A 15,247-nucleotide genomic window follows, 5' to 3' on the forward strand; every position below is an offset into this window, starting at 1 on the left:
TCGACGATGTCTGTGGTAATATTAAATTCAGTCCATTGATCAATGGTTATTATTTTCGTGAGACAAAATAATAAATTTTAAAATGATTTGCTATTTATTGATTTAAATTAATAGATCTAATTTAATTAGCTATCAATTTTGTAATTTTTCCCTGGAATTTCATCTACGAGAAAAGCACAATTCCTAGCTAATCAATTGCTACTAAGCTAACTTTAGGTATAAATAAGTGCTTAGTAGCAATTGATACCAATTAAAATTAATTAAGTAGGTACTTAAATCAAAACTCCTTATTGAGTGATACATTTATCGTTCTTAGGGTTTAACCGTAAATACAATTTTTGTTTTCTAAAATCTGACAAAATAAATCAGTTTTTTCGACAATGTTTGTTGTTAGGCTAGGAAAAAGTTACGTTAACCTTTACGTGCCAGTAAAAAAAAAGAATTTAGGTAGGTAATAACTGATTGCTTCAGTATTTTGCCAACTTCTGTGCGTATTAAAAGTAGTAACATACATAGTTTTGCGTTATAAAAACGCGAACGGACGCGAATTTATTTTCCTTCCATTTTGGTTAGACAGGAAGCGTGGCGTGAAAGAGGTCCCATCTAGGGGTTAAGGGGTTGGAGGGTGCTCGTCCCGTCTCGGAGGGTTGCAAAGATGGAGAAATGGATAGTGTTACTATCAACATGCCCAGTTACAATGTTATGAAAGCTTAAATGTGTTTTAGGAAGAAAAACAGAGGGGTTTTTACAAGGAAATCGGATTGTCGTTTTGTGGATCTTCAGAGATCTCTTTATTCTCTTTATGTGCGTGGTGGTCAAAACTCGTGGGTTCAATCCTCGGTTGTGTATAGAGCAAATAAAAAATCTGACTTAAAATTCAGTCAGAATCCTTATCATACACAGACAAGAGGTTAAATTAGGAATAGGACTACGCCCTTGAGCAATGAAACGGGTTAGTTTTTTCGAAATTTTCTATACAAAGTGATCCGTATTCATCGATTTTCAATGTGTATTAACTTGTCCTGTTCAAATACCTACCTACAATACCACGATTTACCATATGGTAAAACCACTATGCCATCTTTCTGTTATACCTAAGTATCTCAAATTACATACTTGTAGAATGTAGAGTTGAGTGTGATATGGTATACTTAATATTTTTTGTCAGAAAATAGGACATTATAAACGGCCTAATACAAAAATTCCCGAAGGATTACCCCTGAACCGATGTCAAGCGTAGCATGCAAATGAGTCGCTTACTGGGGCGTTCCGCAAGGATGAATGCTCGGTCGCTTACTTTTCCTTCGCCGTTCAAAGTCCTTGGAATTCATCCTTTAGTTATTATTAGGTGGAATACTTATTTTTCAATGGCTAACTTCATTTAATATGTGCTGTATTTAATGGAATAAGATTTTAAAAGAGTTTTGGCGATAAGTGTTGCTAGCCAATTTGGTTATGTACAATTGTTTTATGTACAATTTGGCCAAGGATGAATGCTCGGTCGCTTACTTTTCCTTCGCCGTTCAAAGTCCTTGGAATTCATCCTTTAGTTATTATTAGGTGGAATACTTATTTTTCAATGGCTAACTTCATTTAATATGTGCTTTATTTAATGGAATAAGATTTTAAAAGAGTTTTGGCGATAAGTGTTGCTAGCCAATTTGGTTGTATGTACCTATTTGTAAATCTTAAATATGTTTTTTGGCAAAATTTAATTTTTGGTACAAGCTTATCGCTGACTGTACTTTTCTTTCCACAGGCAACTGTTTTTTGGCAAAATTTAATTTTTGGTACAAGCTTATCGCTGACTGTACTTTTCTTTCCACAGGCAACTAATACTCGTCAAGACAATTCTAACAACCCCCAACACAATTAATTTGCGTTTGTTTTAGCACAGAGTTCCCATGGCGCCCTCCTGTCTCCATCATCAGATCAGCTCCATGTCATCATAATATTGCATTGTCATCCGATTTGCATACGTATGCCAAATTTCAGCTCGATCGGAAATCAGGAAGTAGGTCAAATTTCCAAGATTTGACCCACACTTACATATATACATACTAACAGCAGGGCAAGTTAAATAAAAGCTTGTTATTCAAAATAGAGGAGTTAGGATTGGGATATTGGTGGTGAGTGGTAAAAAAATGTGCTTTTGATACAACCTGCAACCCTTAGTTCAACATGAGAAATGGATGAATCGGTCATAATTATTAAAATCCTAATAATTTCATTGTACTTCGTAGACAGATTAAGTAGGCTGAAGAACTGGTTAATGATTAACCATAAAATATATAAGTAATCTATTTTTATTGCTCTGTTTCTAATAAATTTGTTGATAAAGTAGACGCTCTTAGATGAAGTAACAATATTTTTATAGATGATAAGCGTCTTAAAGGTGTCCTAATTAACGAAAAAGTGATCAAGTTGTCAAGTAGGCGCCAAGAAGAATTACTTAACGTCATGAACGTAATAAATTAAGATATCTCGACACCAGCGCTTAATTAATAGACGCTGACACACCGAGCGCCGTAAGAGCGTTTTCACATCGTCCGATCCGATGTCGGATGTCGGAAGGAAGTAAAATGTAAGATATATGTGTCTTTCTATATTTATTTATGGGTTTAATTACTCATTATTACTAAAAAACGATAAATAACGCAAAGAAGGCGGACTTAATGCCAATGGCACTCTCCTGCAGCTATTTTTGTCATAGGCGCCTTCCGACATCCGATATCGGAAAGGCGCTTACGATAAATTCAGCCATGTCGGAGCCCCTCGTCAGCTGTCGGACCGATGTAATGTTTATTGCTGTGTGCGTGACCGCTAAAGACGGCGCCCGGGCGCGCCCCCGCGGCCTGACTACGCGGATGTATAGGATCCTACATCCGATATATCGGATCGGACAATGTGAAAACGCTCTAAGACACGTCATTGCGTGTACGCTGCGTCGTTCCGATCTATGTAGTCTACCTAGCAATGTGCATGTTGCAGAACATTCTCAAACATTTCCAATATTTCTGGAAACTTTCATGGAAAAATTCTCATGCAAGTTTCCACTTAGAAAATTGCCGTTCAGATTGAGAAATCAAAAATCATCGCATTTATTCGTGATAAAACTATAACATACAAAAGTATAAAAGTATTAGGGATTATTACTCAATATTCTTAACTGTTGGCGACTGATTTAACATTTACGCAGCATTTCAAGTGTCGTAGAAATCGGAACTAACTGTAAGGTTTGGCAATAAACGTGTAAAAATAAATTCCGAGAATATTTCATGGAATTATGCATTTTTTGAAAATCCTCTTTGGCACATTGCTAATAGGTCTACCGTTTAACTGAAACGGTTGGTAAGAAATTATATTGTGGTCAGTACGGACTGGTAAAACTACCAGACCTATATCTACATATGCAGGTATACCTTACGTAAATGTTAATGCCTAGTTTCATGCATTGTAGAGAACGTAACTTCGAATGTATGGAAGCGGCTTTTTGGTTTTCGGTTCGTGTGTCCCATAAGTAAATCTCTATTTATATTGCAAACGATGAATTACTGGACCCCTGTCGAAAATTGAGTTGTGTTATAAATGACCCTTCTCCCCTTTACCTGATCCTCGCCAAAAATGCTCTTACTTTTATTTATCTTTCAGTGTACGTTACGCATAATAATTCCTTCCGAGTAGAGAACTGGCAATAAAATGCGAATAAAAGTATCTCGTGTGTAAAGTGTTATTATATGGCTACCTACTACCCAAGCAACCAGATATAATGAATAGATAGTAAAAGTTTCTAAGCGAAGCTAGTTAGGATAAGGATCTGTCGATGTATGTAACTAATGAAATTTGGTTTCTGATAATTGACATTTGTCGCCGATTTCATTTATCAAAAATATCATCAGCAGTATGTATGTAGGTAAATAAGCTTACTCTACGTAGCTTAGTTACCTACAAAGCGGGCTAAATGCCACGGGCCCCTAGCCCGAGAAGAGCTCCAATTTGATCGAGAGGTCGTGAACACAGAGCCCCATTGCCTCCATTCAATGAATTTGCCACTGGCCATATTGTTATAGGTAGTGAGATACGCCACGCCACTAATCATCAAAGTTAGGCTACTAGGGTGACGATGCACAGAGTACCCCAGAAAATTAAATAGTATGTTGCAAGAAGCGAATGCGGACTCCAGACAGCTTCAGATCTTGGCCACACGATTACTCAAATCAAAGATAGATATAACTCCGTAATAGATGGATACAGTCTAAGGATAAAACGTGCCTCGAAAATCACGAAAATTTGATTCTCGATCAGATGGCGCCACTAGTTTTGGCCTACACTCGTATAGAGGGCGTTGACTGTTTCGTTTGTTATTTATAATTTTAACGCATACCATTGAAAGAACATGGGTCAAAATCATATAAAAATAATTAATGCAAATAAAAAAATCATTTATCCATATTTAAATACATTTTATCGTATTTTTATAAATATTTATTTTTAGTTTTAAAGTGTGTCGACAGATGGCAGTGAATTTACTGGGGTTACAAAATTTACTATGACAGTACCGCTCTATAGTGGCCGACCTGGATTGTAAAACTACATAGCGGTGCGTCTAAGACATCAGTTGGGCAAACTGGTGCTTACTTGGCTTGCCTTGTCTCCGAGATTAGTAGGTAGAATATGGTGATGTTGCTGACTAGTCCCGAGTGTCCCGACATGGGAATGCCGATGGGAATGCCAAAGGAAATAGGACGTGCCGCTGCCGCCACTGACACATACCTAACAATGTCCGCTTCGGTGAGAAACTATGTAATTACACTTAGTTCATTAGCTTATAATTTACCAATTTTGACTTACTTCAAGCGAAAAGTGAGTAGTTCTAGTTTTGGCCACAGGGTTAGTTAAAAATGTCGCTATTCTTGAATACGTGACTAACATACCAAGTTTTGATGTTTCTTAGGTACCTATCTGTAGGTACAAGGAAGGCAACACTGTCAATGCGTTAGGATATTTCTTTACTAAATACATTATATCTGCTGTCCTATTGTCCCGAGAAGGCAGTTGTTTAATATAAACTGATTTATAACTGAAACGTTGTACTGCCTTCCAGAGGTACTAGGGTTACAGAAGTTTAAAAGGGACTGACCTGGTTTTCTTGATTGAGCAGTTTCAGTTGGTCGTTGATAAGGCTGTACTTCGCGCTCTCCTCCTTGCGCAGCGCCCGCTCCTTCTTCAGCTCGGGACTCCAGAAGGTTTTTATGCTGTGCATGCTGGACCCGAGCTTCTGATTGGTCAATTCCAGCTCCTTCTTGAGGTTTCCCAGCTCCCGTTGGAGATCGGAATTCTGAGATTGCAGCTCTCCAAGGAAGAGGGGGGGAGGTTCGCGCCGATAGTAGTCATCCTCGGGGGGCGGCGGCGGCGCGTAGGAGCGGTCGTAGTCGCGCTCCAGGGACTGGTAGCGGAGCGGGCGCGGGCGCGCGCGGTGGTGGGCGCCGGCGGAGGCGGAGCGCCCGCGCTCGTCCGGCGCTGGCGAGGGCTCATCGTCCCTGGCGAGGTAGGGGCTGCGCCGCGAGGGGGAGCGGTCTACTTGCGGCAGGCGGCCGCGCGCGCCGCCGGTCCACTCCGACCGGCGCCACTCCTCCCGGCACGGCGGCCGCTCGTCCTCGGCGTATTCCCGAAGATACAGCTTGCCTTTTCACTGGGTCATCTGGACTGCGCGGCGGCGGCGCGGCCACTGACGCCCGGCCGCTGCGCCGGCCCATCGATCGGCGCAGCGCGCGTGCGCGGTGCTCCCACAACTCAGCGACTAGCGATTGATTCACAAGCGGTCTTATCTCGGGTAGGAAGCGATACGTTAATTACTTATGATACAATACGCAGGCCGTGCGTAATAGCGGTTGCGGTTACGAGGTGTAAGAAAAGTATCGTGCATACTGGCGACCTTTCGATTCTTTCGTTCGTAACCCGCAATTATTGACTTGACCTGTTTAAAATGATGCTTAAGTAAATGGGTATGTAATAGTAGATTGTGTCACAAGGGAGCAAAATGACATATTTACGGCGAGGGCGTACAATTGAACCCTAAACGAAGCGAAGGATATAATAGAACGCCCAGGATGGAAATAATTTTGCTACCATGTGACATATTGCTTTTCACATCACCTATGACGTAATACTAATGTTTAAAAATATTATTTAAAATAAAATGAAAAATGCGCAAAAAAATGTTGAAATAGTGTCACAGATAGAACAAAATAGTGTTACTTTGATCCCTCCTAGCAGGCAAGAAAAGTGCCACTTTGATCCTTCTTAGCAGGGAAGAAAAACCCCTTTTTCGAATTGGTGATGTGAAAATTAAATCGCAGCTCCCCAAGGAAAGAATACCGCTGACTAATTTTTAGATGAGGATCCAGTTCCAACATTTGTTCAGTGTCTATCAAGATTGTATATTAGATTGGGGTCTGTGTATCTCTAATTGTCTATGCAATCTGTCTGTGTCTAATAACATATAAGCGCCTTGGTTATAGACTGTATTTCTCGGAGCCCGACATTCAGCGCGCCCCGCGCGCTCTTTCATACCGGGCGCCTGCGGACTTGCGGAGCCCTTCACACTAAAGGGTCGGGCGAAGCCCGACATTCAGCGCGCTCCGCGCGCTCTTACATACAAATGGCTAACAGTAGGCTATTCGATACGTTATGCAATAAGTAGGATTATCAATATCATGATACCAGGAGGCCAGGTAACTTCTGTAAGCAGAGGCGTATTTAAAAATTTGGCGCCCCGGGCCATTGGGTCCCTGCCGCCCCCCATGACCCATGAAGCACCCATGAAGTAAACACAAAAGCAGAATTTTTTCTTAGTGCCTTTCTGCAGAGCTTGGAATCGAACCTATAGCCAATTGGAAAGCCTAATGCATAAGGGTGGAGGCCTGGAGCGTCCGATTGCGGTGTGCTGCCCTGTGAGGCTGAAGGCCGAACTGCAGAAGAACAGAGCTTAAAGCACTGGTCATGTCTAAGGGAGGCTGAAGGCTACGAATATGATTAAAGTTTTCTGCGGGCCCAAGAGACTTAAAGGGCGAGCTTCAGTGGAGCTGAGCTGGGACAAAAACCTATGTCCAAGTAGACGAGCTCTGCATAGTGCTAAAGTCCCGGTCTCCCGGATCGTCCAATTGCGGCGCTCTTCCGTGCAAAGCCAAAGGTCGATGTAGGAAAAGATCAATGTTGGGATTGGAACAATGACCAAGTTAAAGTGACACGTGACACCAAAGGCCGAGCTATGCAAAGCCGAAGACCGAGCTGGAGGAGGGGAGAGTTTGGAATTGGCTTGGAGCTTGGAACTAATGTGATCTCGGCTCTCCTGCTACTCGACCTTTGGCGTTCGCTCAAATTAAAGCGAAGGCGCGACTTGCTGGAAATGCTGGAATGCTTTAGGTCTTTTGGAAGGCGCGACTTAAGCTATTCAGGGCTCGCAAACTGACCTTTTAGTCCGCCATTCTTATTATGACCGAAGCGTCAGCGAAGGTCTCCTTTTTAACTCGGGAATTTTGCTTTCGTATGTCCAGGTGTTTTCCTCTACAGGTCGCAAATCTTAACCGATTCTCGTGAAATTTTGTGACCAGATTCTATACCAGATAAAATAGATTTTTTTGTCGATCCAGTTTTAGGAAATTTTTCAAAAATTGGCATAAAGGACTTAGGGTCTCCCCAGGTATATCGTCGCGCATTGAGCAAAAGCCGATAGGAAAAAGCTTTATGTCCGCGCAATAGGAGCGAAAAAGCAGGCGCCGGCCGATGCGATCCGAGCCGAATGACGACTTTTTCGCTCTTATTGCGAAGACAAAGCTTTTTTATATCGGATTTTGCCGATTCCGCGTCGACATACGTGGGGAACCCTTAAGCGCCAAAAGCGTGTATATGGCGCTTAAGACCATTGTGAGTTCACTGTGATATACGACTCAACGAACTAAGTATTTTTCAATTTTACATTTTCTAAGCTTTTTAGCTTTAACAAAATCTGGACGCTGTGAGCCACAGAGGTACGGACGTCTTACACGATATAGCGGCTGCTGACGCAATGGCCGGCGCCTTGACGTCGCTCACGGCGTTTATGCCGACGTCAAGCATGCAGCGCTACAAAGTATTAACTGGTGCCCGCGGCCTTAAGGCGATGTGAAGAGCGACGTCACAGGGCGACATCATGAGAACTCGACGACAATCCGACGTGGGTAAAGAAGGTAGAAGGCAAAGGGGCGCAAACGCACTGTAAAAATTGTAATGTCTACAACGAATAAGTAGTTAGGTACTTACTTTAAATTAAATTATGTCTAGTACCAATAACACCACAAAAAAAATTGGGGCGCCACTGAGGCACCCAAAACTGAAAGCAACTGAAAGGCAGCAGCAGCGGCCTGCGCCGCCCCCCGCAGCCTGCCGCCCCGGGCTATGGCCCCCTTGGCCCTAGGGTAAATACGCCCCTGTCTGTAAGTCATCTCAAGAGACGTCGACGGAACAACTGTGTTTTGACTCACTACCCGCTGCCGTCTGCCTATCACACTAGATGGCAACCTTGCCAGTCGCCATTTAGAATTTCATTATTTTTGATACGATCTCGATGAAAATCGATATTTTAATACGAATCTGCTGTAAGTACATTACCCTGTCAGAAATGTACGTCAGCTAATCAGCGCGAAATGTGCACATGCTAACGAGCTCCCACTCACAGAAAGAGAAAGAGACAAGCTCATGTTTAACAATGAGTATGACAAAGATAATATGAGTAGAATGCGAAAATTAATCAAAATAACAGATTTCTTCGTAGGCATAGAAATAAATGAAAGTATTTGTAACATTTTCAAGCAAGATACCACATTGTCGCTTACTATAAGGACGAAATTTGAAAACGACACATTTTTTGTGCTCCTTATGTATGAGCTATCTATAGTTATAAGTACCTATAATATTGTTCCAAGATTTATAACGATTTCGATATTCATGGATAAAGTCCTTATTTTAACTTCGTCAAATAAACATTTATGTTACTTATTTTGGTATGCGGTAATATAAGGTATAATAAGTAAGTGGAAGTATGTACAATTAACTTGAATTACATAGAGATACTCGTATTAACCAAAAATTAGTTATTCAATAGCGACTTTTCTATTTGAAGCAGGCTATTAGCGAAAATCAACGCTACGCCGACTTATAAAATTGTTTCAAATATGAGAGACTTTTATGATTTAAAAATACCTATTACTTTATTTTCAGGCATATTCTGGCAAAAAGCACATTCATATCCGCTATTAATGTCTTTAATCATCTGCCTAATGAAATAAAAAGCCTCGAAGGAAATACTTTTAAAAGATGCTTAAAAACTTTTTAATAGACAGTCTTCTATAACCTAAAATAATTTTATAACTCTGTAAACCTAAATGTATATACACGGTGTTTCCTGTAACAGGAGCAATAAATTAATCTGGAGGCTGTACGCCTCAAACTGACCAACATTTGTTCAGCAACTTTTTAAAATTATGAAATTTTTAGATTGTACCTTTTTCATACTAATTAAATATTATTTTCAATGTACGCTGCCATCTGTGTGTTTGACGTTGCTTGTCACCCTTTAAACACAACAAATTTTGCAATACATTGCGTCTAAGAATAAACTTTAAAGTGTAATGAAAATCAAAACACAAGTTATTTTTAAAAGTTGCTGAACAAATGTTGGTCAGTTTGAGGAGTACAGCCTACAGTTTAATTTATTGCTCCTGTTACAGGAAACACCCGGTATATTAAAATTTAGTTTAAGATTACTTAGTTTAAGATAAAATAAATTGTATGCCCGAAAAGGGTAAAACTGTTGATACTCATAAAAAATATATCTAGTTATACTTCTTGTACCTACACAGTTTACACAATAAATATTTTTGATTCTGATTCTGATTGTCGTAAGGCCCAATGTGCATTACACAATGTGCATTACACACAATGTTACATTACACTCCGTTTCAATCTAATTATACCTAACCTTTCAAAAACTACTCAAGTAGAATTTTCCTTTGTTTAATTGCTTTATCAAACAAATGAAATTCATCCGAATTCGAATTCGGTTCGAATAAAAAATACGAAAATGTTGCATGGTGGCTTACGATGTCGTTACCTATTACCATCGAAAAAACGTCCACTTCAAGACATAGGCATCTCCAATCTCTAAGAATATCCACAACGGCCGGTTGTGCTGCCGTCATGCCCCTCATCCAACGGCCCCCTAGTCCCTACAATATTGTCCGCATTCACGGTCCACCTTTTTGGGGGCCTTTCTCTGTGGAAGGCCCACAAAAAGGTGTCTCTGGGCGTTTACCACGGGTTGCGATGGCCACAAGAACCTTTCGGCCCCAGCAGCCTTTGGACATAATGGACAGACATATTTCGGACAAATCTAACTCTGCATAGACTTTTCAAAGACAAAGTGTAGCAATTTCATCATTAATGTCGAATTCAATAAAATTATGACGTACTTATATAATGACACTTTCACTTTGTTCTGTTCAAATCGGTGCAAAGGTAGCTTAGACGGACTTTAGGTTTGGATTAGTAACGACGAGGTCTAAAATATATATAAACGTTTATAGGACCAAAAATATCTGTACAGTCCATTTCGCATATCTTTAGCTCTCTCTGTGTCAATAGATATTTTATTAAAAGGCCAGTCCAGACGGGAAAAAATTGGCGTCAATCTCATTTAGCTATTACAATTAGAATAAGCCTGGAATTACAGACCTTAAATACTTCCTCATACCTTACCTCTATTATTAGCCATTCCCATTTAATATTAACGTCTTTTCCCGATAATCCCGATAACAATTCAATGCAGTTCAATTTCCCGTAAAGCCTTCTGAAATCCTTTTTCAGGATTTCATAGTTCGCACTCATTCACCTATATCTATTTATAGCCTTTGCTTTAACACTTTCAGCGCTTCAGCGCTTTTCGGCAGACTAAGACGGTAGACCCGTGACCCAATTCGGATTCCGTCCTTGTCTCGCGGCGGGGTTAGGGTATGTGCGTCCCTGTCTGTAGTAAGGTCGACGTATGTCGGTCAGCTTGTAGCGATTGGGAGTTTTAGGGATGTGGTTAAGTGTGTCGATAAGATTTGGGAAGAGAGAATGTTTATCGGCGCGATTCGGGAAATGAATTAGAGATTCACTAGATATGAAATAGTTAGGATATGTGACGTTCCACGGCAAAAGGTACCTTATAACGGCTGGCGCTTACGTTGCGGAATTTCACTGGAACTAATTTTTTCATACTATACTGAACTGTCACCCTGTACATGAGAATAACAGCGCCCTCTTGACAATGATCATATATTTCTGGTCAGGTTTTACCTAAATAAGTATACCTAAGCAAAAACCAGAAAAAAATTAAAACAACCTGATAAATTGCAGATGCTATAAAAACTATATTGCCAGCCTATATTGTCTATGGCTGAGAAAAATTGAAATGTCACAACCTGCGCGGTCTATCCATGAGATGAATAGACAAAATAATGTCAATGGAACGAAGGAATAATTGCAAATGAAGCGCCACCAAATCTGCACGGATCACCGACAAGCTTCTCGCGTTTATCGATAATTTGTGTCCCATCCCTATTCATCCTGCGGGTCCAATGAATGAAAGGCTGAAAGCACTGCCCACGACACTACGCCGCGGGCGCCACTGCCGCGCGTAACAATTGACAGTGAAACGCCACAAAACTGCGCGATTGATCCATGGTCGAGAGATGTAGAGTTTATCGATAATATGAGCAACCGAGCATGCTTAGAACGGGACCGATGTAAAAATATTTTCAGGTCATACAAAGATTTAGGTTCACAGATTAATGATACAAAACTATGTCGGGACAGTTTTAGGCGATGTAAGGTCAACCGGAATAAATGTCTCTTGTGGAAAATGCGTCTTTTGTTTTGAAGATATCTTCGAAACGCAACATAGGTAATAATATTGTAGCCGTCTGCATTAAAAGTTCAGTGACCACACTTCCAACAGAGAGCTTAGGATTGCAATTTGCAATAGTTCCAAAATGATCTGTTTAGAAGAAATCTTTAAAAAAAACGCATTTCCCCCGGTTGACCTTGTAGTTAAGTCCACAATTAGAAATCAAACTATCCAGTTTAGGGAACAGACGAGACAACTTTTGTGTCTGACATGCACATACCTATATAGTAGAAGTGACAAAATCCAGCAACAGCGGCCCCTTTTTAGGGTTCCGTACCCAAAGGGTAAAATCAAAAACGGGACCCTATTACTTTTATTTATTTAATCGAATGGCATAAAAAGTCACAAATAAATCGAAAATATAACAGGTATGTCACAGGTTTATATCCAAGGTTCTCAGCCATTGGGCTGCGTCAGGGGTAAGTGAGAACAGGTCATCGGGGCTTCCGGGGTAGGCTCTGAGGGGGCACTCCTGGACTATGTGTTGGACAGTCTGCGACTCGGCGCCACAGTCGCATCTGGGCGAGTCGATCCATCCACAAAGATGTTTAAAATGTGCGGTACGGCCGAACCCTGTCCGCATTCTATTCAGCTTGCACCATTCATGTCGCGGGAGACTGAACCCCTTCACTTTCACACCGGGTGAGATAAGGCTACTAATAGATCGGTCTGTCTTTGACTGCCAGTCAGAAGACCACTTTTCTTTAAGGCTGAGTCTGGATTCTGTATACCCTATTACTAAGACTCCGCTATCCGTCTGTCTGTCACCAAGCTGTATCTCATGAACAACATCATCTATAGCTAAACAGTTGAAATTTTCACAGATGATGTATTTCTGTCATTTTCTGTTGCCGCTATAACAACAAATACTAAAAAGTACAGAACCCTCGGTGGGCGAGTCCGACTCCCACTTGGCCGGTTTTTTTTTAAAATTTTGTTTGTCAAAGGACTGTCTCATTTCAAACATAGACAGAGAGAATCATACTATCTTTGTCTTACACTAGTACTAGCGCCCAAAAGAAAGGGATGAGTATAATTTTCCTGGTTGTTACTGACTGACAAATTGGTTTGACCAACTATATCTATCGTTGAATTTATAGTTTGTCAAAGGGCTGTCTCATTTTAAACATAGACAGAGAGAATCAGACTATCTTTGTCTGACACAAGTACACGCACCCAAAAGAAAAGGATGAGTATAGTTTTATTTGTTCTTATTTACTGCCAATTTGGTTTGACCAACTATAAATAATCACAATGAGGGCTAACGCGTATGAATTTGCCGCTAGGGGCGCTAGTGTAGATGGTGGTCTTTTCCATAGTTTGAAATGTCAAATGTCACTTGTCACTTCAATGACTGACAGCTGTTCTTTAGTCTTTTGGACCACCATCAACAGAGGCGCCAACTGGTGAGCAAAAAAACGATAGCCCTCATTATTTATTAGTGGCGCTAGTGACGGCTAGTGAGCACGTTGAAGGGCTCTTAAGTGATTTTGGCTAATAACCGTTTCCCAAATCTGTGCTCTATACAAACCACATAAGCTGCTTATTTCAATGATAATTTTGAAATTAGGTTTATGATATGATCAAATTCGTATCTACTGGAACACATTCGTGTCTACTCGCTCGCTGTCATTGTCAAAATTTGAGGTTATAAATTGCTTTACGTAAAAGTATATTTAAAATTTGAATATTGTATTCAATTGTATTTGTATATAAAATGTCGCTGTCACCAGCCAGTGGAACTGGTCGGTACTTTGCCAAAGCAGCCAAATCCATACGTTTGGTCCGACATGGCTGTACTAACAGGCCATTCTTTCATATTTCCGTAACTCATGTAAGTATACATTATGTGTCTGAATATCACTTGGAATTTACGTGTATTGGAAAGGATTCCTATCCCTACCTTATAAATTTGTATAGTTATTTTAGGGATTTTTACGAAGAAACCCTAAAATAACTATAAATCGACAAAGCAGTAACTTATATTAATTGTTTTGTTTTAGCGTAAAAGAACGACTACACAACCAGTTATTGAACAATTAGGATCTTTTGACCCAATGCCAAATGTGTCCAATGAGAAATTAGTAGCTCTGAATCTGGAAAGACTGAAGTACTGGCTTGGTAAGGGGGCTCATGTTACACCACCAGTAGCAGAGTTATTGGGTAAGTTTTATTTACTTGTTTTAAACTACATATGTAGATAAACCAAAATCATGCAAAAACAGTAGTTCAACATTTTGTTTAATAGCTACAGATTTTTTCTGTCAATCAATCAATCAATAATTTATTCCAAGAACATAGTTGTATTACATAAGGTAAGGTGAGGTGAGGTCTATCTTCTAATTATAAGAAACTAAGCACCACTTTGGACGAACTGCATATTGGACGTACAGCTAAAAAAACATCCCACGATTAACCCGAGGTTAACCGGTTAAACCATTAGTCTAGTCTCAAATTTGTACTGGTAACTCCAGGTTCAACCGGTCAACCCCGGATTAGTGAATGGTGCAAGTGGCCCTAACTGTCATAAGTAGTTAAATGGGGCATTTTCTATGAAAAGGGACCTTATTGTCGATGGCGCTTACGCCGCACAGCGTCGCGCGGCATTGTATTTGTATCAGAGCATCGTTTATAATGGCGTAAGCGCCATCGACAATAAGGTCCCTTTTTATAGAAAATACCACAAATGATTATAATTTTATACTCACTACATACATTTACTGTAAGGAATAGTATCATATTTACCACCTGTATTATGGATTTGGTAACGATCTTTACAAAGAGGAAATCCCATAGAAATGGCTCACACAAAAATAACTAGTTGATTTTGTTCTACCTCATTAGCAAAGCCTACTTATGCTTCATTACAGGTTTATCCGGCTTCTTCCCAATCCACCCGCGCTCCTACATGACTGCATGGCGGAACCGGCAGGCGGAGGAGCTGGCTCAACAACAGGAGGCTGAAAAGGCAGCCAGTGCTCCTGATACCTCTTAGATTATTTTATTTAGATTGTTAAATTAATAAATAGTGTAAATATATATATTTGTTTTTGATTTTATACTCACCAAATTGAATCTGCGTTTTGCAAGCAGATTCATTCACAACTGGTAAAACTCAAGTGCCAATGTGGCATAAGCAATACTGCTCAATTTTGATCATCAAAAGTTTCTGTAGTCTTTACAAACTCGGTTTCCGGAAAGCTTGGTTCTCCATACAAAATACAGACATAGTTATGCCCTCATTTAAAAACGACTAGCTAG

General features: G+C 40.3%; 2 protein-coding genes across 6 annotated transcripts in view; one reads left to right on the forward strand and one right to left on the reverse strand.

Moving 5' to 3' along the window:
• LOC134753688 (plectin-like) overlaps nt 1-5,441 on the reverse strand; it is an 81,705-nt gene extending 76,264 nt beyond the window's left edge. For 4 of the 5 annotated variants that reach the window (XM_063689649.1, XM_063689644.1, XM_063689626.1 and 1 more), the window contains exon 1: nt 5,141-5,412. In XM_063689649.1, coding sequence (XP_063545719.1) covers nt 5,141-5,263 — 123 coding nt within the window. In that variant the 5' untranslated portion in view covers nt 5,264-5,412. Of the gene's footprint in view, nt 1-5,140 lie in introns of all 5 variants that reach the window. The other variant, XM_063689642.1, reaches the window with a different exon arrangement.
• An 8,186-nt stretch (nt 5,442-13,627) lies between these two features.
• On the forward strand, nt 13,628-15,025 carry LOC134755489 (small ribosomal subunit protein bS16m). The gene is made up of 3 exons (XM_063692044.1): nt 13,628-13,820; nt 13,990-14,149; nt 14,857-15,025. The coding sequence occupies exons 1-3, from the start codon at nt 13,704-13,706 to the stop codon at nt 14,979-14,981; spliced, it is 402 nt and encodes a 133-aa protein (XP_063548114.1). The 5' UTR covers nt 13,628-13,703; the 3' UTR covers nt 14,982-15,025.
• Nucleotides 15,026-15,247: the final 222 nt, after the last annotated feature.

The sequence above is a fragment of the Cydia strobilella genome, chromosome 2 (assembly GCF_947568885.1).
Source record: "Cydia strobilella chromosome 2, ilCydStro3.1, whole genome shotgun sequence".
NCBI classification, from domain to species: Eukaryota; Metazoa; Arthropoda; class Insecta; order Lepidoptera; family Tortricidae; genus Cydia; species Cydia strobilella.

What these genes read in the sequence shown, in the direction of transcription:
- LOC134755489 (XM_063692044.1), top strand. Translation starts at nt 13,704, where the DNA reads ATGTCGCTGTCACCAGCCAGTGGAACTGGTCGGTACTTTGCCAAAGCA. An exon ending in TTCATATTTCCGTAACTCAT is followed by an intron (nt 13,821 to 13,989) that starts GTAAGTATACAT and finishes GTTTTGTTTTAG; the next exon opens with CGTAAAAGAACGACTACACA. An exon ending in ACCAGTAGCAGAGTTATTGG is followed by an intron (nt 14,150 to 14,856) that starts GTAAGTTTTATT and finishes GCTTCATTACAG; the next exon opens with GTTTATCCGGCTTCTTCCCA.